The sequence below is a fragment of the Puntigrus tetrazona genome, chromosome 5, assembly GCF_018831695.1.
Source record: "Puntigrus tetrazona isolate hp1 chromosome 5, ASM1883169v1, whole genome shotgun sequence".
NCBI classification, from domain to species: Eukaryota; Metazoa; Chordata; class Actinopteri; order Cypriniformes; family Cyprinidae; genus Puntigrus; species Puntigrus tetrazona.
In genome coordinates, this window is record NC_056703.1 from 28,563,665 (window position 1) to 28,590,340 (window position 26,676).

At 37.9% G+C, this 26,676-nt stretch overlaps 1 protein-coding gene across 1 annotated transcript in view; it reads right to left on the reverse strand.

Moving 5' to 3' along the window:
* LOC122346138 (astrotactin-2-like) overlaps positions 1–26,676 on the reverse strand; it is a 345,769-nt gene that overhangs the window by 226,264 nt on the left and 92,829 nt on the right. Inside the window, 1 exon segment of the mRNA XM_043240825.1 lies at positions 9,668–10,067. Within this exon segment, the coding sequence (XP_043096760.1) occupies positions 9,668–10,067 (400 nt within the window).

A 26,676-nucleotide genomic window follows, 5' to 3' on the forward strand; every position in this document is an offset into this window, starting at 1 on the left:
AATTAGTGTATGTATAATAAATAACAAAACAAGCAAGCACCACACATATTTTAAGAAATTGTCCCATTTTGTTTTGCTCTAGTTGCTAACCAAAATTGCTTCTTGAGTGAATCCTAGAACTTAAACAAAGCAAATGCATTGCCATGATGTTCAATTATTCCTAAATACATGTTTAATGCTCCATGTAGCCTAGACAATAGACTAACAAAGATACAGTGGATATTTCTTTCCATGTGGAGAAGATGATCCATTTCTGAGTGCTTCTTAGTGTTTGCAGCATTAACCAAACACTCTGGCTGTGAGCAATTATCAGCCTCACACCAGCCACAACCAACAACAGTTTTCATTCACGAGTCCATATGTCAGATAAAAGAAAGCGTTCTAGAATATAGATAAAAAATGGCTTGCTGTCCAATATGAATGGACCAGAGCACTGTTTCCCAACCTTGTTCCCAACAGTGCACATTTTAGATGTCTCCCTTATCTAAACGGTGTTGGTCAAGTTACTTCGAAAAAGTAATTTGTTATAGTTACTAGTTACTAGTCCCACAAATAGCAACTGAGTTAGTAACTGAGTTCCCTTTCAGTCGGTCACTCCGAATCACGTTGGATATGACAGACAAATTGGGAGCTCGCTTCAAGAGACCAGTCTACCTCGAGTATATTAAAATGAGCCAATGAACATTGGCATGTGCTTATTGCATCCAGCAGCAGCTGAACACAGCGTGAGTATAAATGAGCAGTGGGTGCAGCGCATATTCAGCTTTAGAGCCGAGCGTGACACGTTCCGCTCCCTCTTCTACTTTAAGAGTGACTGGTGGTACGGTGTGTCAGCGGAGGTCATTCCAGTGTTGAGTGGATTGCCACATCAGGTTGCACTACCACCTGTTGTGTGCAAGCAGCCATCTCCTGTTTGCTATAGCACTTAAAGAGCTTTTTTTCCTAAAAAAGCATTCACGAGTGCATTTTTTTAAAGACTCGACATTGCGTCTTGGAAGATATTGTGGGTCTTGCTTCAGATAATTTACACCCGTGTGATGGTGGTCGTTACCTGGCATTAGGTGAATAGCTCACAATCACTGCCTCATGCGCTGCCTGGGCACTAAGCATGCTGAGGTAGCAGTTATGGATAGTGCCCAAGAAAGTGCCCAAGAAAGGCAGTGGGTTATATCGCCAATCCTGGATATGTGAGTTTTGACCACTTCACAGGCTCCCATTTAAGATGTTGATGCATAAACACATATTTCAGTGTGCCCATTCACAGGATTGGTTTGCAGCAATTGACCTGAAGAATGCGTACTTTCATGTTTAGATTCTTCTGTGCCACAGGCCATTCCTGAGCGGTGAAAGTCGCGGAGGCTGTCCTTGCTCCACTGAGAGAACAGGGTATTCAAGGTCTTTTTTAAAGACTCAACGTTGTGTCTTGGACGACAATGTGGGTCTTGCTTCAGACAATTTACCCTCGTGTGATGGTGGTCGTTACCTGGCATTAGGCAATTAGGTCACAATTACTGCCTCATGCAATGGCTCATACAGGGCTCAGTTGTGGGAACAGGGACATCTCAGCCTGCTGGGTCTTCGGTTCAACCAGGAATAGAGCAAACTCTGTCAAACACAGAGGATCTCTGTGTGTCTCTGTGTGCACTGAAACTTCTCCGCACAAACACTGTGCAAGATCAAGGAAGACGAGAAGCAGGTTCTGCTAGTGGCGCCCTACTGGCCCACCCAGACCTGTTTCCTAGAACTCATGCTCCTAGTGACAGACCCTCCTTGGCCTATTTCTTTGAGGAAGGATCTTCTGACTCAGAGACGGGGCATCCTTTGGCACCCGTACCCAGGCCTAGAGACTTCATGTCTGGTTCCCTGGACGGAATGTGGAGGCTCTAAGTGACTTACCTCAAGGGGTAGTTGACACCATTTCTTCAGCAAGAGTGCCATGAGACATGCCTACGCTTTGAAGAAGCCCCCCAGAATTACGGGCCCACTAAACAAGTAGTGTGGCATTGTCCAGGGTGACCCCTAACATATTTTAGGCTCTATAGCTTAGGTTCTATAGCCTTCATGTGGAACCGGTATGTGTTTCCCCGTCAGACTTTCTGCCACCTTAAGAGGGTTCAATCACCTCCAATTTTCCATATGCACTGAAATACTGTCCATATGAGAATAAGGTCCTACACCAAACTGAGGGGGCTTGGGAGGCTTCCACAGTACACTGGAAGAGGCAGCAGTAGTAGTTGAATAGCTGAGCGCCAGTAAAATTGTTGTTAGAGCATTAGTTCTGCCCATTACCCTAGAAACTGGCAGTTCTAAAAAAACATGAAGAATTCCAAAAGAACCTTTTTTACAGTAAAATACTGTACATGTAGTGCTTTATGTTCTGCTTTTATATAAGACTCTCTAACTCTGTATTTTTCTTTGTATGTGTGAGTCAAAGAATTCTAAATCATCCCAAAGGTGTTCGAATCTGGGTTGAGGTCAGGACTCTGCGCAGGCCAGTCAAGTTCATCCACACCAGACTTCCATGTCTTTATGGACCTTGCTTTGTGCACTGGTGCACAGTCGTGTTGGAAGAGGAAGGGGCCAGCTCCAAACTGTTCCCACAAAGTTGCAGCATGGAAGCATGGAATTGTCCAAAATGTCTTGGTATGCTGAAGCATTCAGAGTTTCTTCTGCTGGAACTAAGGGACCAAGCCCAGCTCCTGAAAAACAACCCCACACCATAATCCCCCCCTCCACCAAACTTTACACTTGGCACAATGGAGTCAGACAAGTACCATTCTGCTGGCAACTGCCAAACCCAGACTCATCCATCACTTCGTGGCTGAGTTGATATCGTTTCCAAACACTTCCACGTTCTTATAATACAGCTGACAGTTGACTGTGAAATATTTAGGAGCAAGGAAATTTCACGAATTAATTTGTTGCACAGTTGACATCACAGTTCCACACTGGAATTCACTGAGCTCTTAAGAGTGACCCATTCTTTCATAAATGTTTATAAAAACAGTCTCCATGCCTAGGTGCTAGATTTTTATATACCTGTGGCCATGGAAGTGATTGGATTTTTTTTTTTTTTATATAAATTTCAACTTTTTTTTTCTTACCAAAACTGTAACGTGTAATGTAACTGTAATGTGCCCTTTTATGCCATAATTTCAAATTTGTATCTCTTCATTTGGAGTTATCACAACTATGTTAACATTTTCCATCACAATTACTATTAATGTCAGTTAAAATGTATGTTTTTTTTACTTTGCTTATAGCAGGTTATTACAGTATTATAATATATACAGTATATTTAAAAAAAAAATAAGCCTCAAAGTATTACACATTTTTGTTTATGTAAATTCTTTTTTTATGTTTTCTTGAAAACAAGAAAAAAAATCACTAACAATCTGTTTTGCATGCAAAGTTTTAACACCTCATATTTAGAAATTGTGTTCATATGGGTATCCGTGTGCCGGTAGGTGTGTGCGAAAGCCCTCATGTCTCTATCTAATAAAAGTGAGGTGTGTTTTTATGTTTGACACCCTGAGCACATCCAGAGCTTACAAAGCCTCTAACAGCCCTACCTGCAGAACAACACAGCAAAACACACACACAAACACACAGGACATGAGTATCTGTCTGACCAGAATGAGGGAGAGAGCAAAGGCCATCACTTCCTCTCAGAAAAACCAGAGGTCTCATATCAGCTCTCCTCTCCGCTGGTCCCTTCTCACAGCGGTTAACACATATCTGATGCTGTCACTGTGAACGGCTACTGAACCCTGAAACAAGGCCGGTATTTCCACGCAGGACGTCTGCTATCGGATCCGTCCAGCGGCGCCCCCTGCCCGTGTCACCACTCTCAGAGGATTTAGAGCAACAACGGGAGGGGGTTACTTCTGCTGGGCGACTCTGTATTAAAGACCCCAGGCAGAGTTCTGATCCTTACTGGAAGTTCAAGGTCCCGGTATGGAACAAGCTAAAAGCAAGGGCTATATTTGCAACAGAAATGCCAACAAATATAAACAAGAAAAACATACAAGTTTAAATTCTGACGCTGTTCGGTACGATTTTTTTTACCTGGACCTTGAACTTCAGTTTCAAACCATGGATATGATTTGAAAAAACTAAATAATAGTCACATTTGACTCACTGTCAAAAATGTTAGCAAATTTTATCTATTGATATTTGCTACTGCACCCAAACAAAATATTACTAATAATTACAAAAATAATTTTTGGAGATATCAACTTAATTATTATTATTATTATTATTATTATTATTATCAACTTAATATATCATCTAGATTAACATGTTTTGAAAAATATGCATATCGTATCAAATTTAGAAGCATTTACGATCTTTTATGTTTCTATTAAATTAAATAAATGGATGATAACTGTTACATAAATATAATGTAGAAATGTATAATAAACCCTAAACTTAACTCTAATGTTTGCAAATGATACCCTTTAATATAACAAACGATACAAAATAATCAAAGCAGGAAAAAACAAGTGTTTTAAGTATTTAGAGAATAATCAGAATGTTCTGAGAACATCTTTTTTACTAACTGCTAAGATAGATAACCCCACCCACCCCCGCCCTTTTCCACAAAGTATGTTTACTTTCACGAAGCACACATTTTCAAAGATCAAGACATGCCATTGTTTAGTTGTTGTTTTTCAGGCAAAGCTAACACACTCACATGCACACATACGAGACCCTGAGCACATCTTCATTTCAATGTTGTCAGCGGTGCTCTCTCTCTCTTTCTCTCTCTCTCTCTCTCTTTGATGAATGGTAAATATGATTTGATGGTAATTGTGGTCTTTGCTTCATGCGCAGTGAGTGGTTGATGACCCGATGCAGTGTTCAGGAACACTTAATTTAACAGGCCGGCCATCTGCCTGCAGACTATAGAGCCGAGCAGGAGAACAAGAAGACAGCTATCATTTATTAAGCCAGGTAAAATATTTACAGGACGTGGCAAAAGGTTTTTTGTATGGCTGAATCCAATTGATACCCACTGAAGTGAATGAATGAATGAATAACAATACCAAACTAATTTGTAAGGAAACTAAAATACATTTCAATTATACTCCTAAGAAAATAAGATTAAGCAGAAGAAGAATACTCAACGGGATCAAAGTTATTTTCTGAAGCAGGATCTGAAATGTAAGTATGCACTAACTATAGACAGCATTAAAATACAGTATATGCCAACATTTTATAATTACATTTCCCCATCAAACAGCTCCTATACTTTCTCTATTATTTGGTGTTATTTCACTTACTGCTGGGTCGTTTTTCATACTGGTCTCTGAACTATTTACAATCCAAAACGATTCAGCGTACTGGCAACTAAAATTATGTTGATGTTTATATAAATGAATAGAAAATATATGAATGCAGCTGTAAAAGATAATCGAAATCCCTGCTACCTCAACACTTCCTCTGCAGCATTGAAATGACTGACAGTGAAGCTTGATTATTCCGGGATCAAACTCCCTGGACAGACTCATATCCCACATAATCAATTATGCAGAAGTGAAGCTGTGAAAAGCAGAATGACTCTGCTCTGTCCGTAGAGAGAAGCCCCTCTGACTGAGCTGACCGCATTACACTAGTGAGGCATGTCCATTTATTGTTCAGTGCACAATAATTCATGTGCAGTGATTAACTGAAGGATGGCTTTATGAAAGCAGGAATATTGTCACTCTCATAAGAGGCCAACAAAACACAAACGGACCACCGCTTTAGCTGTTGTTCCATATTACACGAAACAAGACGGTAGTTGCATAAACGAACCTGGGGTGCACTTATTAGTGAGACGTGAAATATGTACCGATAAGTACATATCACTGCAGTTACCAAAAGAAATGAACACTAGAGGCAGTAAAACTCTAATACCTTTTAGTCATTTTCACACAAATTTAGAGACTTTTGAATAATAAAGCATCATTTTTGCACAGTTTCTTGAAGAATACCATGTTATTTCTTCAAAGCAATATTAATATGCTGATATATTTCAAAACCGACGCTTTTGAACATTAGCATCACACATATCCGGCTTCATATCTATGGCTTTTCATAGACAGTAGGCTTGTTCGGTAGCTCACGAAGTACAGAGATGTACTTGATGTACTCTGCTTTGAATCCCGTGTACCTATGGTTTGATAAAACAGCTCAAATCTGCATAAAAGGAAGGCTGCATCAACAAATGCCTTTTTATATCGGTTTTGCATTTGTAAACACTATCGGGTATATATTTAGGGTTGGATCTGGTGTAGGGTTATATTTCAAATCACGATGGAGCATTAATTTTTAAAAACAGTCGCCGGACATTTGAATTCTGAACCAGCGCAATATACACCTGAAGCGATGTAATAAAAACACAGCAATATGCGCCCTATATGAACTTAATGAATGCATATTAAACCTGTGTTTAGTGGACATTTCTTTCTGAAACTGCAGCAAAACATGCTGTGAGGTACATTTTATATTGTTTAAAAGTGCAGTAGGCTTTTAGCCATTAATCTGTCTTATATCCCTTGTGAAAAAAGAAGTACACTTTAGCATACTTTTAAGCACAACTTACAGAACAGAATGTACTTAAGTGTGAACTAAATGTTTTCATTATACTGTTAGGGTGTTAGAGTAGGTTTAGGGTTAGTAGAATAAGTTGACATATACTTCAAAGTCTTTCATATTCATGTGTTGGTGACCCATCACAATAAAGTGTTAGAAGATATTAAGTAGACAGTCTACTAATACTCCAATGACTCCTAGTGGACATGTAGTCGCAAAGTTACTTTTAGCATGTCTAAAGCTGACTATCAAAATAAAGTGTTACCAATTACTACAATATTTGTGCTTTCATTTATTTAAAATGTGGTTAGTATGCTACTCGTCCAAAAAAAACATGCTCCCCTGTGATTTGTTGATCTGGTTTATTTTCCCAGATTTAGGGACACATTTATATTTATATGCAATGTATATTACTGTATTACCTGTATATTACTTTGAATTAATTGGAATAATAATAAAAGCTAGAGAGCAGGATCTAACATGGAAGTCCTGGAGCAAGTGTGGGCCTGACGCCAGGAATTTGCGCTTCATTATTTATTCAGCCTCTGTCTCCTTCTGTTTGTCAACATCACTCAGATGGATCCTCATCCTTCATCCACAGGCACGTGCCAATATCAGCGGCATGAGCTCCAGGCTGCAAGAGCCAATTAAATTGTGCTGCACACTTAAATAAAGTAAACAACAGATCTTATCCAAAACATTACATTATAGACAATGCATTAACGGAAAAATACAAATACAATGATTGCCCTCCACTTAAATCCAGGTGAATCCGTAGACAATTAGAGACACGCACAGAACACTGCAAAACAAATCCTGATCAATTTACAGTAAAAAACTGCCAGAGTTGGCTGCCAGAAAATCCCAACGTTTCAGGAATTATAAGAAGGCACCTGTTTATTTGCTGTTGGGTAAGTTAATGTTTATGTTGATATAATAATGTATTTTAATAATTAAAATCTGTTTTGCACCTTACAATAAACTGGATAATGAACATGTACATGACTTTAGGGTATCAGGCATGACACTAAAATAATACAGTACACATTAAAAAACAAGTAAAAAGAAACAGAACGAAAAAAGAAAATGTAAAGCCAGGTATTCCTGCAAATGTATTTTTCACCAACAAATGTTGGGAGAGCAACATATATTATCTCACATTATAAGGTCCAACTTTATATTGAATGGCCTTAACTATTCTGTTTTTACATCTGGTGCATTGCACTTATTGTGCACATATATGTTTTAACGTTGTACTTATATGTTAAAAATGCTTTCATGTAATTACATGTGTATTTAGAGTATGTAATAACATTTTAATTACACTGTTGACCCATCATTTATACCTTAACCTATCCATACCAATCATAGCTGTGGGACAAAGTGGGACAAAATACAATACTTGTTTTCATCCTAATTCATTCATTCATTCACTCGCTCACTCATTCAATGTGTTTACTAATTGACGTGACTTTATTGTAGCAATATACCAGCTTCCATACAGGGCTACAGAAAAAGAAATAACAATTTCAGACCGTCCTCAAATATCACATTATCATATGTCTACATCTCTCCTCTCTTATGATTGATTCATTTAGCAGTTGCTGAGATCACCCGTTGATAAATGGAGAACATTTTACTGTTTAAAATTCACAAGAAAATCACATTTCATACTTAAATGAAACCTATGTAGAGTTGAAGGCTTTACCCTATAAATGTATCAATGTGACCTTTCGTCCATTTGTGATCTACTTAACACGAGGCCAGATTTGATGATTCAAGCACCCTCATCAGCTTTAATCAGTCCTCAGTCTTTTTTTTTTTCCCTCCAATGACACTGAGGACTCTCTGTTATGAATTACAGTGCACTGAGACAGTAATCACATCTAATGACTAAATAAAATGCAAAACACATTTAATCTATGTTGTTAAACAACTCATATGTCTCTGTTACTGACAAATCAAACGGGGTGCAATTCTCGGAAGCAGATAAATTTATAAACAAGACAAATAATGCTTTGTTTTACAGTAATACATTAATGTTTTGGTTTACCATAAAACGATTTAAAATAAAAATAAGTAAATCACTGCAGGCTCACTATTAAATGTGGCATTCTATAATTACTGAACACAGAGAATATATGAATAAAGCAATATTCATTTATTAATAAATTAATTGAATAAACAAACGAACGCTAGATTTGAAAAGCACTTTTCACAATAGCCATCTATTATTACATGAATGAACAAATAAAACAAACAATAGATTTGGGAAACACTATTCAAAACCAAAGACAGAACTTATTAAGTCCATATTGAATATATGTCTTGTAATCCGACACGTTGGCCTTGACTGTTCTCTCCTGGGATAGAAATCTAACCAACTCATCAACTAAAAGTCAATGGCTCTCTCTCTTTTCTGCTTAGTTCTCTCAGTCTATGTCTTACAATGAATTCAGGTCAATGGCTATAATTAGCCTACGGTTGGCAGGTGACTTCACATCAAACCCCCAGATATGCTCAAATGTGCCACATCAGTGTCACTTGAAAGAAATGATACGGGGGAAAAAATCCAACACAGCTATCATTAGCATGCTCTAACAATGGAGAAGGCACTTTACCAGCACTCTAAAGATAAAATGAACTTTGATTTATTTCACACTGGACGGTTTTGAGACAGGGACTGCTTATGATGAACTCAGTTTGTGGTCTACATGTGGCTTCAAAGATTAAGAGAAAAATTTTCCTGTGATGAAGAGGAAGGAATGGAACAACTCACAACATAAGCTTGAGCATGATACTTAGTTCTCACAGCTTTAAAATCTAAGAAAACGGTAAATCCCTAATCCATGTACTTTAAAATCTAAACCCTATTCCTGTCATTCCAGAGACCTCTACCTGGCAAATAATGCTAGGTCATGTCAGGTTGTTTTTTTTTCTTCTCTCACTCAGTGATAGATAAAAAAAATAACTAAATTGACTAGAGGACCAGATATAAACATCTCAACTGTACACATTTATTGTCATAAATGTACAGTTTGGAACTTATAGTAAACAGACACTGCCACAGTAACAATGATACTCTTACCTCTGTTATCCAGACTGTGTTTGTGGTTGGCCTCTCCCATTCCTTTCCCAAGGCTATCCACACTGTGAGTCCCCTGGCTGCACAAGTCATCTTCTAGATGTGCTTTCCCATCTAGCAGATGTCCAGGCTGCTCGTCCTCTTCACAGTCGCAGTCGTCAAGGATGGGCGTCTCACGGATAGGCATACCGATGACGGAGCTGTGCTGGAGAGGTCTGGGCCCACGGAAGCTGTCCCTGCTCTGCGGAGGGCCCAAAAGAACGGACGGGATGTAGTGAATCTCATGTGTGGCCTCAGTGCTGGCACTCTTCTGTGGGGCTCGACGACGTCTGCACCAGCGCTGACGGGTGTAGAGTACAAGCGTGAAGAGTAGAATAAGTAACAGAAGAGCAATTAGACCACCCTGGAAGAAAGAGGATGAGAGAAAAAAATCAGAATTCCAAATTATGAACTTTTTTAAAATTACAACCATGAGCTAATGGCTCAAGACTCTATGAGACACTCATCTGAAAATTGTTGGGAGCATTCCAGGAGTTACTACTGCTCTAAACCTAACTCAACCCAAACCAGGCAACGGACTTCTGTAGAATGTCAGATTGATGTTGGACATGTCATCGTACATCGTACATTTTTGTTCAAAATGAAAATCAAGTTGACGTTGACTTAATGCTGGATTTTGGTTACATAACCTAAAAACATAGAATATCAATGTCAGCTGATGTCAGTATTGGACATCAATTTAACATTGACATTAGACATTGAATTATGTTGAATTTTGTTAATTTGATGTCGCAACCAAAAATTAACCAAATATCACCAATTTATGATGTTATGTGCCTGCTGGGATTAATTAGACAATCCCATGACCAGGTTTCCAAACTTGTTTCTGTAGGATCACTATTCTGCAGAGTTTAGCTCCAACACTAATTCAACACACCTGAATATGTGAATATACACATACACACCTGAATATACACATAGGCATGTTCGAGATACATTAGTGTTGCACAAAACAATCAGCACATGACATGAAAATAAAGTGAGAATGTCATACAACAATCAGTTCTGTTCAGCGCCAATGCATCTCGAACAAGCCTAATGCCTTTAAACTCACTAGAACTTTCTAGACAAGTTTGATGGAGTTGGTTAGAGCTAAAATCTTCAGGAACCCAGTTCTACTTGGACATGGCTGCCCATTCCTGTTTCTGGAGGTCAATGTCCTGTAACATGTAACATGTAAACAAAATTATTGATGAGTGTTGGTGCAAGTTAGAGCTAAACACAATTGGATGTTGGCCCTCTGGGAGCAGGACTGGGCACCCACAAAGAAGAAGAGGAGTGACCAAACCTGCTACTGAAGGACCACTGTCTTGTGGAGTTTAGCAGTAAGCTGCACAAACACACTTGCCTGGAAGTTGATTAGCTGTGTCATGTTTATTTTTTTAGTAATAGATAGAACAGTTACCCTTCAAGATCAGAACATGGATGCTGATATTTACGCTTGTTCCTCACTTTAAAATTCATGATATTCTTTCATCTAATTTCTTAAAATTTTATAGCAAGGTGACATGAAAGTGAGCAAACAATTTTGGAGGTGTTGGTATTTCCCCATGCAGGTAAATAGAAGCTGCACTAGCCTGATTAGAAGATGCTGTTGGTCATCAGTTGATGCCATGTTTAGTATGGCTAAGTCTTTCTTGATAGGTAAGCAAGGGGCACATAGTTAAGAATGTATTTTGTAAGCTACAGTAATGCATGATGCATGGCCACAGACTTCAAACGTTGCTCTTGTTTCACTGTCTTGTAAGGAGCCACAGAGCTTTGCTTGTTACTTCTCCAGCTCAAGTGTCTGGCCTAAAGGTGCAATCCACATAAAACAGCTGAAGATTTATTGCTGCATGGTTTGTCTCATTTCATGGCGTGTCAGGGACATCAAAGATTTCTTCTCTCTTGAGCCGTTTGTGTGTAATACTCTTAAATCTGCAGTTGTGTTAACAAGAGTGGTACTGAGCTTACAGATAAAGTGAACAGCGCAATATTTTTAATTACCCTAAACATGAAACATTATTTGAAACAATGAAATGAATACTAAGTGATCCTGCATTATGTTCAGTGCCATGCATTTTTCAGGAGAGTTCCTCTTAAAAGCCAGTGTGATATGAAAGTGTATATGTAACGGTATTGCTCAGACAATGTGGTTTATTGTTTTGGTTTGGGTTTTTTAATATACATGTATCATAGATTACAAATCATTCTGATGACTCCACAAACACCTGATGGGGGTATCGGGGGCTGCCTAATGGCCCAGGGCCCAAAACCGCCTTTTGAGGTTTATTTGTTGCTTCTGCTGGTGGAAAGAAAATCCTTCTGTGTTCATTTTGAGACAATGAGATCTTTAGAAACTCTAAAGGAAAGACATCTAAGACCTCAACTTGTTTCTCACAAGAAACATCTAAGAAGCCAGAGCCTTAAGAAGAAAGAAAATAAAAACCTCTCAATTTGCTTTCCATTATTCGTATTAAAACATAAAAAATTAAGATATCACAGAGATCTCATTTGAGATTTTTCATTCCTATGAGAATGTACGCTGTGTTAATTCAACTACGTGAACCGCACACCATATAAAATTTTTATTTAATAGTTGCCTGCATATTTTATGCTGAATTTACTCACTGATTCATTACACTGTAACAATTAATGCTGGAAGTAACATCAATGACTAAAAACACACACACTAGTCTTATAGCTATTGCACATGGCATCCAAAGGATAAAATTTGTGCTCTGTACCTTCCGCTCATATCTACCCTCTATATTTTTTTTCCCTGCAGTACTATATAAAATGACTAGAGTGGTGTTATTAATCTCGGAATTTTTAAATTCCATCTTCATGAGGAAAAACAAACCCCTCTCAAATTACAGCTCATGCACTGCCGGCTGTCCATAAATCATAGCGCTGTAGATGGGCATTTTCGATGGGAACAATGCAGCCCAGACCAAATGTGTTCATTAATCTCCAGCAAGAGCTCAGCCACTGAAAGTAAACTTCCCTTAAAGTTAAATGCAGAAAAATGAGAGAGGCTAAGCCATTCTTTAAACTTTCAAACACTCCTGGGAGTCTCTGTGCACATTGTCTGTTGTCTTAAGTTTAAAAACAATGGGGCCGGTTGGCAAATGTTATGAATGAAAATGGAAACGCTACAACAGATAAAACAAGTCAAGCTGTGCAGGAAAAATGGTTTCTACACTTCTTTTTTTTTTACATGGCAGAACAATAGAAAATGGGCAATTATATTGCTTAATATCACAGATGGCTTTCTTTTGGACATCGTACCATATTAACACCTTTTTTTTTTTTTGAAGATCATTGGGGTACTAGGAAAAACCTTGACATAATCACCATGCTATACCACCACAGCTCATTTTTTTCCAAGGAAGATGAATGTTAAAACATCAATATATCAGTAAGTGGTGTTTTTTATTATTATTTTTAGCTTTTAATTTCATGCGCCAAACATGCCATCACCCAAGCAAACATCTGGCCAGGCAACAAGAGGTCTCCAGACATCCAGTAATATTCTGTTTTAAAGATAATGAAGAATAAACAAAACCATAATGCATGACAGACTTCTGAGACCATCTGGCATATTAGTAATAACTTTTGAAGGCGCATTAACGGAGATGCACAATATACAACCTGCAGCTCAAACAATCAAAACACATGAGAACTCAGATAAAAATACTCAGATGAAAAATAACAGAATATGAACAGCATGTAGGCATTTAATAATTTTATAATCTCTTACAGTTATTGCACTATATTTTTCTAAAACATCCTTTTAAACCCAACCTCCAAAGTCAGGTGTGCAAAACTATTTTCTGCCTGATGAATATCGGAGTTGCTCAAAAACCTCTTCACAACAGTCTAGCAACCACCCAAAGGAGCAACAAAATAATAATTCTGAACAAATTAGCAAACATATATAGACACACTGAAAACCATTTAGAAACATTAGCCTTATGGCAGCAGAAAGCATCACTCCCTAAATCTACTTCTCATTACATTCTAATGATGAGACATTTACCAGAGTAAAGTGTCTCACAGCAGGGTGGATAAACTAAATCACACCTCCAGCAACATGGACGGCCAGTGAAAATCATCCCCATCGTCTGTTCACCAGGTGATCACAGCAGAGGAAGCCATGCCTTCAGGACAAAACTCTGGGATAAAAAACAACACAACACAGACGAACCTCACCCAGCACCTGCTTCACTCTGTTCCTGCCATCTGTGCCCAGGAAAACAACTCCCAAAGCTGGCAAAGGCGACGTCAACATCAGAGGCACAGACTACATTTATCTCTCTGGCAAAAATCACATGGAACGTACACAGACACGGGCATACAAAACACATGGCGAATAAGTGAAAGGACATATTTTGCAAGCTTGAGTAAAGTTTTTCCAAATAGTGTGCAGCATGATTCTCTTGATTCATGATTCTTCAAATGTAGCATTGTATGCAGAATGCTTACACTTAAAAGGGCCATATGATGCAATTTTAAGGTTTTTTTTTTTTTTTTTGGAATGTTACAAGGCTTAGATAAGACCCCTAAAGTTGCAAAGACTAAAGACTCAAAACCAAAAAGATATTATTTATAAAGTTCTCTACGTCACTGTGTGGGTACATTTTCATTTTCAGTTTAATTGTGAAACTACCTTCAATTACTTTTCACTACAACTAGAAATCAGTGGTTAAATCAGTGGTTAAGTTGTATTTACAACACTGTTCCAGAACAGTTCAGTGCATTTACAGAAGACTCAACCTGGAGAGTAGCTTATGCTGGCTGTGCTCAGAGGCTATACAGTAGAGCAAAAAAGTTTTGTTTAGTTTAGAGTAGTGCTTGATGTTAGTCGTTTCTATGATCTCAAATCCAGACATGCAAATGTTTACAAGGCTCAATGCAATGTGGTTGGAATAGGTTGACATTTTCTTGAAAAGTAACCTATAGTCAGTAAAATGTCTTTGGTAGATCATCACAATAAAGAGTTAGCAGATAATAATAAGAGTTTACTCATTCTACAATGAAAGTTAGTTGACTTGTAGCTGCAAAGTTACTTATTGTCAAGAGAAAGTTCATAAGAAACTATCAAAACAAAGCGTTACCATATATTTTATTTAAATCTGAGTTTGACAAGTAGGCATGTAGACAGGAGTTTGCCTTGCACGCCTGAAATAGATGCCCGGAGGCTTACAAATATGAGAGAACATTCAAAGGGACTATAGTTGAGTCTCCTGTGCATGTTGAGTGAAGAGTGTGGTGCAGGGATTTGCTGTCTATTTAGAGCATTAAAAAAAAAAAACTTTCCTTCCTCTAAAAGCCAATCCGAAGCCAGTCTGTCATTTTTGGATAGTGAACTGATCAGATAGGGAGACTAGCAATAACCAGCTAGATCTTTTTTTTTCTTTTTCCCCTGTCTGGCAAGGATGAGGATCCATTTTGATTAGATTACTGCAACAGAAAGCATCTGCCTATGTATACTGACTGGGTTTTGGAACAGAGCTAAGGACAGAAAGGCACATGCAGACTCTCCAGCATCTGTTCAGTCTGGGACTCCTGGGTGTTGGGATGTGGGAAGATGGGAAGCTCTGTTACCCACAGGGATCTCTAGGCGGCTCTGACATGCGAGGGGGCTTATTAGAGTCAGACTGGACGCCTGCGCCGAGATCTGCGTGCTGCTGTCTCTTCGCACAGTATGATGTTTAAGTGCCATGTGTTGTGCCAGCTGCCTCCTCCCACTTCAGTCCGAGGACGGATCAGAGTCGGACACCCCGCCTGTCTCTGTTTCCTCTCTTTTTTTTCGTTTCCCTCTCAGTAGAGACTTTTATTTGACCATAGAGGCTGTTTTTTCTTTCGAAAGAGACATCAGCTTTTAGGCTGACAGATCTGAAGGGAGAGAGTGAGGAGAGAACCCCAGTGAAAGTTTTGTCAAATTATGACCTTCAAAGACAAGAAGAAAAGCAACTCTGTACCAAAACCTGAAATGCTGACTTGGCAAGCTGATTTTGAACCATCTATTTGATGCAGCATCATTATTCATAATCAAACCTGATATCAATTACAGCCCTTTCTATCCGGCTTGATGTGAAATTCAAATGAAATTTGAAATTAAGCCTTGAGATAATATAAATAAGGCCGCTTAGATTGAAAGGATTCTGGATTCCAGTTTGTTGTTCTGACCTGATTACATTTAGCTTGAGAAAATTGAGTAAGAATCTTCCACGCGGGTGTCACCGTGGCCTTTAATACTGACTCAGGCTGTGCGTCGACCCCCTCTCAACCCACACAGAGCACAATATGTCCATTCGATCTGTCCACCCTCCCCTCCACCCCTCTCTCTATCCGTCTGTCTGTTCCTCTTGGCTCTGACGTTGCACAAAAGGGCAGATTTGTCCAGCAATTTGGCTGTCCCTTGGACTTATGGCTGGGTATTAGCAAAGAGTTAGTGAGAGTCGTCCGGAACGCACAGCACCCCAGAGACATGGACATCAGTCCAACAGACGTGACCTAATTACACGCATTGGACAATAGGGAGGGAAAAACTAAGTGAGCGTTAAAGGCTCAAGTTCACTACTTGCAGAAATCAAGTTCATAGTTAATGAAGTGATTTAATTCCCTTAGCCTTAATGCAAGCAAGTTTACGGTAACAACACATTTGAAATTAAAAAAAAAGAACCATCGCTATTGGGACATATGGCTATGCTCTGCAGTAATTTAGGATTATGAGTCACATTTCCGGGTATAGGATATTCCGGATGACAAATAGTCAATGACTCTGGAGATTCCTGGATATACCATGATGATGTCATATTTTCTTGATAATTTATTGAGGGATTTATTAGTCCTCTAGATACAGTTAGCATCAATTTTCTCTGTGCACTTTAAATACCAATAGCATAACAGTGTTAGACACCGCACTGCTATTAAAGAGACAGTTCAATCAACAATAAAAATTCTGTCACATGTCTATTTACCCTCATGTTGTTACAAACCCATGACAACTTTGTTTACCACTGAAACACAAAATAAAGGGGTAATTAGATTCAAAATGAACTTTTACCTATTGTTTGATCATACATGTGATGGCAGTCTATGTACACATCCTCCCTATAAAGATTAAAAATCTTCTGGAGTTTTTTGTTTTTTTTTTTTGAAAATAATATCCCTTTTTCAAATGAAGCTGTTCTCAGCTTCTTGTCTGTGTGAAGTCCTCTCCTATGATTGATTGTTGATTGACATGGCTGTCTTATCTTATGCTAATGATACACTTTTTTAGCAATGTTGCCGGTCAGACAGATTAGACCAAGGGCCCAAGACTGATCTAAATTATCCAGATAGAAATTTGTTATTCATTCTCAGTTAAAAAAAAGTGCCCAAGCAACATTGCTCAAAAAAAGTTGCCGGTCAAAATTGCTCAAAAAGTTGCCCAGTGTATCACCAGCCTTAGACCCGCCCTTATCATCGGTCCACCATTGTTTCGGCACCAGAGAAGAAGTAGATGAATGACTTCTAAGCGACTGAGGTGTTCTGTTGGTGGATGTAATAATAACATCTGAGCCGCTGAAGATTTGGTGAATTGCTTTCCTTTCTGAAGGGAATGAGCTTAACGATTCATGTATGTTTGTGTGAATCATTCAAGATTCAGCCTCATCTACGGAAGAAGTGAGTGTATATATATACAGCTAAATGCAGCTAAAGTAAACAGTACTGCTAATCTAGAGTAGAGAGGGGTGGGGATGAACAAAGCTCATTAGCATTTAAAGGGTCATGAAACCCCAGAACGGATTTTTTTAAGAGGTGAACAGATGTGCAGACTGCATTACAAAGAAAAAAATAATAGTACTCAAACATTTTATCAATAAGTGGAAATGTTTTTTTTTTTTTTTTCATTTTTCTGAATAATTTAATTTTTCTAGTTCGAAAAGTCAAGGTTATGTCAAGAGGTGTGATGTAGGCTGTGCGGACGGGAGATGGCCGTATCTGAGCACTTTTCCGCATTTATTCATGAGAAAGAGCTTATTCAACCCAATCACTGCACTGTAGTATACATACAAAAATATGCTGTATTATGCATAAGATAGTACCACTTCTACTCTCAGTGTCATTCAGAGACATGCCTTGACGTAAGTTGTCGTATCTGCAATAATAAAACAGCATTGTTTGTGTTTCCCTATGATGCAGCCAGAGGGATGCAGGCCATTGTTCTACCAAGACTTATGGAAAATATGCGCCCATATCACATATTTTTCACACGAAATACATGCAAATAAGTGGGTCATTTTAATATCTGTTTGTCTGTACAATGAGTGTGTTATAGGTCTGTGTTTTATTGGTTATTTTCTCCCCACTACCTACCCTCTACACTCCTTCTAAAGTTTTACGCGCCCATTTCAGGTGTGAACAACCAGTGCTGAAACAGAGGGAGGTTTCATGACACTTCAGCAAACATGCATGGAACATGCAACAATACAGGCTGCTTTGAAAACAGCTGATTTCGACAGGCTAAAAAGTGTGTTGTTTTACTCTACAATTAAGGAGTTACTAAAGCATGTTAAAGACGTTTCACTAAGACCCTAGAGAATCAACTTGGCATTTGATTGACCCTTTTGAGATAATTTTGATTAAATCCAAGAGCTTTCTGGTCTTGCACACACAACAAAGTTCAAGTCCTAGAAGTGTTGTAAGCACATTTGAAATAGAACTGTTTAGAATTTTGCGCACAGTATGTGTTCTCGTAGCTTCATTATTTACAGCTCAACCACTGATGTCACATTGACTATTTTTAACCATGTCTTTACAATGCCACTGGGCCTTGACTGTGATAGCTCCGTTGCTGTGAGGGTAAGAAAGCTCTAGGATTTCTGTGCAGAGTATATGAGAAATATCTGTCATTTAGTGAAATGCTGCACCATTTATAATTAATTAAGTATGAATTAATTATGACTACAGTCTGTGACTGCATGCCATTCTTATTAAATTCTCAGAGTGTCCTTTTTTTTTAAAAAAAAATAGAACCAATTACTGTTGAACAGAATTTATTTTAATAAAATTGCTATACCAAAAACAAAACAGGTGGAAAGGTAATACCCAGGCTGAATTCTGGCATGAGATTGCATAAACATTAATATGCAGGCACTCTGAATTCTGGCGGGAATGTGGTTGATCATTGGTCATTGATCATTAGTCACTCCTCTCGAAGAAATGCTCCATCTAACCCACCCCTCAGAGTTCGTTAAGGGAGCTTGGATAAATCTGAACAATTAAATCAATTCTTACTCACACTCCAAGAACTTCATCTGATGGTAATCATCATTTATTTTTGACTGGAAATGCAATTGAATCTCAATTTGTCATGCCAGATGACACTCCAGGCATAAGAACAGAGAGCCTTTTAATATTCATGGAAATCGGAAACAAACGGGGCCGGTGTTACAGTAATGGCTGCCATTTGGAAAACAGAGCTCTCTTTCTGTGATGCTGTTTTTCTCTGTCTTTAATGATGTCCCATGATGCACCCTGTTTGCATGGTAACCAAATATAATTGCCTGATAATCATGCATCACTGCATGCTCATTACAGTGGTAAATTAGCACTGGTGGGTGAAGTCGCAATCCACTCGTTCACACCTTGTGGCACATTTCTTTAAATAAGCACTTGTAAGAGAGAGGAATAGTTAACAGTTGCAGGAGTAAAGCATTGCTGAGCTCTGCCCTTCTCGCTGACATTTTGAGATGGACTGTAATTACTACGCTGGGGCTCTTAAGAGTGGCAATAATGCAAGAGGTCAATCCTGCACCCAACTGTTTAGTCAAGCGGGCGATGGCAAAAAGCAGCTAATGTTTGGATCAGCATGGTGATACGGGACCTTAAAAGGGTTTTAATTTTAACCTTCGGTACAATTACTGCGTGCTCTTCATTTGGTCAATGACAAGCCATGACGGACACAACAATCTTCTGACACGCTGACAGATTTAACTGCATTTCAACAACATATTTCTATGCAAGCAACAATATCAGTCCAAATGGCTGAGGAAAAATGCTCCCTTCTTGACTTTAAATGTCTGCCAATGCTTCTGGCTAAACATTCACTGTCAAGAAACATGGCACCCTAGGAGAAAATTCTCTCAGCATTTCCCCAGAAGTCGGTGTGTTGGGCTCTCATCTGAAGGCTACAACCATCGCCAAGTCCTCATCTCACAAAACTCTGCCAGACTCAGGCATCTACAACAGCTGTTGGACGTCCCAGGAAAAAAATGTTCTGTCACAAATGCTTAGTCAATCTTACAGGAGTTCAAGCCACGTAGAAGAAGTGTAAAAATAGATTATCACTAAACCGTAGCTCGTTTTCTTGAAGTACTTTCTTCAGTGAGAATTCGTAAGTATACGCTAGTAAGGGGTTCGGCAAGGACTTGGCCAAGAGTCTCAAGCCAAGTATCAAAAAATAGACCAGCATACTTACAGAAAAGTACAACCCATTTCCCCTCTTGACAGGAACTTTTCTCATTTTAACCTTACATCATTGTTTCTTCCAATCCAAGTTACAGTTCAACAACAGCAGACAAGGGCAAACATCTCAAGTGTCAAGCATTTGTTTACTCACAGACAACTTATTGGAAAGTATGCTTGTACCTACATTTTTTTCTTTTAAAACAGGCCTATTCATACAAATCACTGCAGTTTTCAGCTGAAATTAACAAGTGGCAATAAAAGAGCAGTTAAACATTTCTGTAATCTGCATCTGAAATAGCATCAATATATATATATATATATATATATATATATATATATATATATATATATATATATATATATATATATATTATATATATATCTCAGTTTATATATCTCAGAGGGGACATAAATGTGTTGAAACTGCAGTTACAGATGCATAATAATAGGATTATTTGTTTTAACATAAAATGTTGAAAACCAGTATCTGAAATAATTCATAACATAAATTATCAAAAATGTAAAAAAATAAATAAATAAAAACATCAGTATGTGACTGTTTCAGAGCAAAAGTATACATCTTATTTAGAAAAAGTAATGGTTTTAAAAATAAAAGTTTGCTGAAATATAAAAACTTAAGTACAGTAGAGATGCAGATACTGTATTGACATATTATTATTTTTACAGTGTTACAATACACCACTGTAAGCTTGCTTGGTAGCACACCTGGTACAACACAGCACTTGCGAAGAGCTTGGGTACAAGTTATGTGAAACACAAGCTGCAAAAAACATGTTCAAAGACTTGAAGAAACCATCTCAACAGCATGGATTTGTTAACATTACTGGTCATCAGCAATCACACTTTCTTGCCAAGTAATGGACTGCACTTGTGTCATCACTGTGAGTCAGTCATTGTTCTTTTCGATATACATTTCCAACCTTGAGAGCAAATATTTCCTTTTCTATTTAACACCCATACCCCACACACACCTTCCAATCAGTGAACTTTATAGAGGCCTGGGAAACCCACCCACTCTGGTCGAGAGATGCTCTGATAAAGCAAGGCTAATGGCTCTGATTTGGCTCTGGCGTCTAGAGATTCCCAGCAGCTAAAAGCTCTAAGAGCGCACAGATGTTGTCAGTTCACACTGCAGTCATTAATGCACACTGGTCCTTGCGTCTTCCGTCATTTGAGTTTTAGGGGGTAACAAGAGTCTCCCGTGTAAACTGCACAGCATCTTGAGGCGTTTAAGTCTTCTAATTTGAATGAATCGATATGGCAACGGGAAACAATTCGGAAGGGGCTTTATAGGGTCTTGGATGCAAAGCAAGGATGGGAGTTGAAAACCACTGAGGGGAGCATTAGGGTTAATTAGATATGGAACTTATTTTGGCTAATCTTCTAGAGTCAGAGTTATGTAAAGGGGATTAAGGGAGAGAACTTGTCTAGCAGGTAAAGCAAAGTAATTAAGACGTGAGACAATCTCCAGAAAAGTCATTAGCGGGATGCTATGAATATCTGCAGAGCTCGTCAGAATCCTCGGAGAGCAAGGAGGTGCTATGTTAATGAGAAGATATAATGCTGAATTTCTTTAACAGGATGGAAGGTTAGAATCACTGCTCTAAAAATATTTACTTGGCATGTGTCAATTACGTAAAAGGCAAAGGTTATATTTCACTTAATTCTTTGTAAAATGTTCCCATTGCTTTGTCTCACAATGCTAGCCTCACGACATGACATCTGAGCCGCATTACATCCTATTTTAGTGAAGAACTTCAAAATGGATGTCTAGTTTACTTGTTACTTAATGTCTCAACACAAATCTCTGAAGATCTGAAGCAAACCCGGCACACATGGGAAAATCCATTGTTTATCGCATTCTTTCAAGAGCTCTTAAATGAACTGAAATAAAAAAAAAATCCTGTTCATCCTGATTCCCAGAAATTGCACTGCAGCCTGGCAATCTGACTGGATCTTTGGATTTCGTTAGCAGTTTTTTGTCGTTTTTTCTAACTGTTGTCATTCCATGATGACATCAGAAGATGAGATGACTTGGACCAGCATCAATTCTGGTAAATTCAACCAAGGTTCTCCTAAATATGTGGGCTCTCTTTGGGAATCCTTTAAGTTATTATTCCAAAAAAATCATGGGTTTCTTTGTTACATAGAACAAAGAGTCAGTCAGTGTGGTATTTATTTATTTTTTTTCTTAAAATAAAAATGTGTCTGGTCATGTTCTTAAGAGAGTTTGTGTTCTGACATACTGTTTCGTTTACACAGCATTTTGGGGACTGAAAACATATAATTAAAAAAAATGTTTTTTAAGATATAAAAAGGCATCTTTGGATGTTAAGACATTTACAGCTTAATATAATATCAAGTATGTCTCTTACTGAAATATTTAATAGAAACCCATGAAAGATGTATGTTATTAAAAAAAAAAATTGACAACTGTTTCTGGATTTCGGGCACCGTTATTTTATGTGCACATTACATTCTGCATCAATGACGTCAAATGGCTGCGCTGGATTTGGGAGCTACTGCCGCTTTTTACTGGAACACAACTCAAACTCAATAAACTGTTCAGAAAATAAAGTTCTGATAAGATACCATACTGTGTCGTTTTTGGTTGTAATGTTCAGACTAAAACAACAAGAGAAACGATTTATGACGTTCTTGCCATTTTTCTAGCGATAGTCTGACAGAATAATGACTGTAGACGAATAAAAATTCCTAAAAATTCCTAAAGACCCATTTCTTTGTCTTCTACACACTTCTTTAGCTCTGATGCCTTTTAGTAGACCAAAGAGCTTACAAACAGCTGTGCCATCCCATTAGAATGTAAACATACCCACGCTTACTATTACGCCATGGCCGCTGGATGAGTTTCTTATTACAGATTTCCCTCGATATACAGGGCATCTTCTTGTGGAAAAAAAAAAAATAATGGTACAGCATTTGGTTTAAGCCTGTGCTTATATCCATCGCATCCTGTAAGCTCTTTCATTTGCTGTGGTCAGCATATCATTATTTTATTTTCCAAGTAGTGTATTCTAAGTTGTCCTGTTCATAGAGTGCGACCATTTTATGTCATCACAATAAATGGTGCCCCCACAGTCCAAAATATGTATACAACAATGTAAAAAATTTTACTAGCATAAACCATTCAGGGGTTTTCTTCTACATATTTTAGTAATTTACTTACAAGTTATACAAGTCTTAATACCCAGGGTTCCCTTTAAAACGGGAATCACTATCGTTTCTGCATAAATACTCAAAATAATTTGAAAAATTTAAAAACAGTGACGTTATGCACATGCATAGTACGTGTGAGGTATGTAGACATGATCAATACATGTCGATTTTAAAGTTAAGTGCAAACAAACATACACAACAATGACGGAGTACATGGTGGTGTTGTTTCTGCTCAAACTTTTGCTAATTGGTTCTGATTACTAACAAGGTGACAGCGCCAACTACTGGCCAGGCATATGTAATACATAATTTTTAGCAGCTTTTGCGAACACAAATTATTACTTTTATAAATGCAAGAGAAAACCATTTCTGTTTTCGTCTACATCATTGTCATGTAAACGTAGCTTGAGTCAAGAGTCAAGAGTTCAGACAGTGTATTTGCTTTCCTTTGGGATGGATGGAGTCTGGTTTTATTTCAGTGCCATGTAAACATCTGCTGCATGGAGCATATCATACGTGGGTCCTCAAGAATGAATCCAAATGAGTCTCATCTGCAAACCATTGACAATTTAAATGGTTATGAACAGGAAAAGAAAAAAAACATTAATACTGAAAAAGCCGCAACACCTGTTCCACTGAGATGAATATTTCAAAATCTACGTGCTTCACCCATTCTTGTTCAGAGCGACAGCTGCCCTCTTGACATTCTCTTTTGAGTCTTAAACAGAGCAACACACAAGTGCTTTTCCAACAAGGAACATATGGGAAAAACCACTAAACCAGAGCAGCCGACTGTATTCTTCAGAGTGACACACAATGGCCTTGTGCATCAATCTCCCGCTGGAGAGCCGGATTGTGTGTCCGACTTCCCCAGCCGACATTCCTGTCCACATGATCAATGTGGCTGCCGCTTAGTTTTGTCACATTTTAATCTGTGGCGTAGCGCTGGGGCAGGATCGCCTGTGTGCTGCCTATGAAAATAAATTATAGAAGCCAGACAACAAAAGGAGGGGCGACGAATGCTTTACTGCAGCCTGGACAAAAATTTCTATCATTAAGGTGGTAACGAGTCTATATATATCATATAAACCTCTATTCAGCCTGACTATTTGTAAATAAATTTAGATTAAAAAAAAAAATTAAATATATATATTAATATTAATATATATTAAAATATGTCATATATATATATATATATATATATATATATATATATATATATATATATATATAATATATGATATATATATATATATATATATATATACAGTATATATAATTATTTAATATAATTAAAAAAGTATTATTTTTCAGCTGATAAAACCTCACTAAGTGCTTGTGTTTAATCCTTTAACCAAATCTTTAGCCTTTAAATGATAAACAACATAATATCGCCTTCAAGAGCTATTTGTCCGGTGCTTCAGAAAAACCTCTAAAGTAAAAAGTGCAGCAATATTCCTAACTAACCTTCCATCATTCAATAAGCTTGGTTTCCCTACAGCCGCGCTCTTGAGCTCCCTGAACTCCTGGTCTCCATCGGTAACCATTGCCATGGTAACCATGCAGACGGTGGAAAGGTAAGTGGAGAAGTCGAGCCGGAGGCTTTGGCAATCATAAATACACAAGACTCGGCCAAGAAAAATATGACTGCAGTGTCACCAATGTATGACAAGTAAAAACACAGATCTTTGTTTTGTATAAATCACTGTCAAATGCATTTAAAAGCCAGCAAGTTTAATTTAAAGGAAAAGCAAATTGCACTGACTGTGTTGGCTTCTGGAGCCTTGTTCTGTTTTTGACAAGAAAAATACACCTATTCAATTTGCTCATGAATCATCCATGAAGTGTCACACGATCAGAAAAGAAAGAAAAATCTTTGATTGGCATTCAGAAAAGAGCCATTTATCGTGTGTCAGTCAGACGACCATAGATGCTGAAGTAATGAGACATCAGGCAAAGCATGATGGGAAGGGTAAAGCAAAAGCCCAGTGGACAGGGTGGCAGGGCGAATCTAGAAATGTTAAATAAATACAAGGCCGAAATTTGTTTAATTCTCAGAAAACTGAAGTTGCAAAATAAATTTAGTTTTAAAATTGCACAAAAATCTGTCATCATCAACTCGCCTTCATATAAAAGGGGATATTTAGATACATGTTCATGTAGCTCTTTTTCATACAATGTTAATGGCTACTAAGACTTAAGAAAGAAAGAAAGAAAGAAAGAAAGGCATACCAGGTAAAACAACATTAATATCTTGTGGCTTCTCATGATACATTGAGGTATTATGAAGCAGAACAATTGATCTGTGAAAAAAACTACTAGTTACTCAATGACAAGTTTTTTTTTTTAAATAACCAATGACAAAAAAGTGAGCTGATGAGTACTAGTTTATTCACTTCATTTATTTGAGACTTTTTTCTTGTTGCCTGAGGCACCAGATTACAAGTAATACTAAATAAAAAAATAATAATTCTCAGTTTCTTGCACACACCACTCGTTTTGCTTCAGAAGACCTCAATATATAGTTTTGAGCCATAGGTATTCATTTTGTGTTGCACTTGATTTTGATTGTTATCTGATAGTGACAGTAATCGCCAAAAACTTCTTTAACGTTCTACTAAAGGAAAAAAAAAACATCTCGGATGGCCTGAGGGTGAGTAAAATTAACAGCAAATTTTCATATTTACTTGAACTACCCCTTTAAGGCTTAAAATATGCAAAACACAATGCGTTTCCTGGTTTTTGGTGTGAAATGGGAGCTGGACACGTTTTGCCGGTCACATTTCTTGTTTGTTTTATGCCGGTTCCGCCACATTTCAGTGCTATGCATGTTGTGTTTGTGAAGCATTGCCGTACGGTTTGTTGTTGAGCGGATCTGTGACAGGTAAATTAAAGTGCGGAACGTTCAATCTGCCAAAATATGCAAATGTATTCTAACTTTAGGGCGTGCATTACGTTTGTTTGTCTCCTAGAGAAAATTACGTGTTATGCACAGCTCATCTGCAGAGAGCAGTTTGCAGTTTCATGCCCATTAATCCACAAACAAAGACAAAAGAACACAGCAGCAAAGCAACTCGGTGATTTAATTAATATTTCATTAAGATACCATGGGCAGAAATCTATGAGCATACAAGAAGACGCATAAGAGCAACTGTTAAATCAAAGATTGTGACACAGAGATATTATAATTGACTCGTATTTTTATGGATTGTTTATAGTACACTACAGCCGCGCTGAAATATCGTCTGCAAAGAAATGGAGAGAAGGAACAAACTCCATTATATTCTGTTGATGTGTGGAGCTACGAA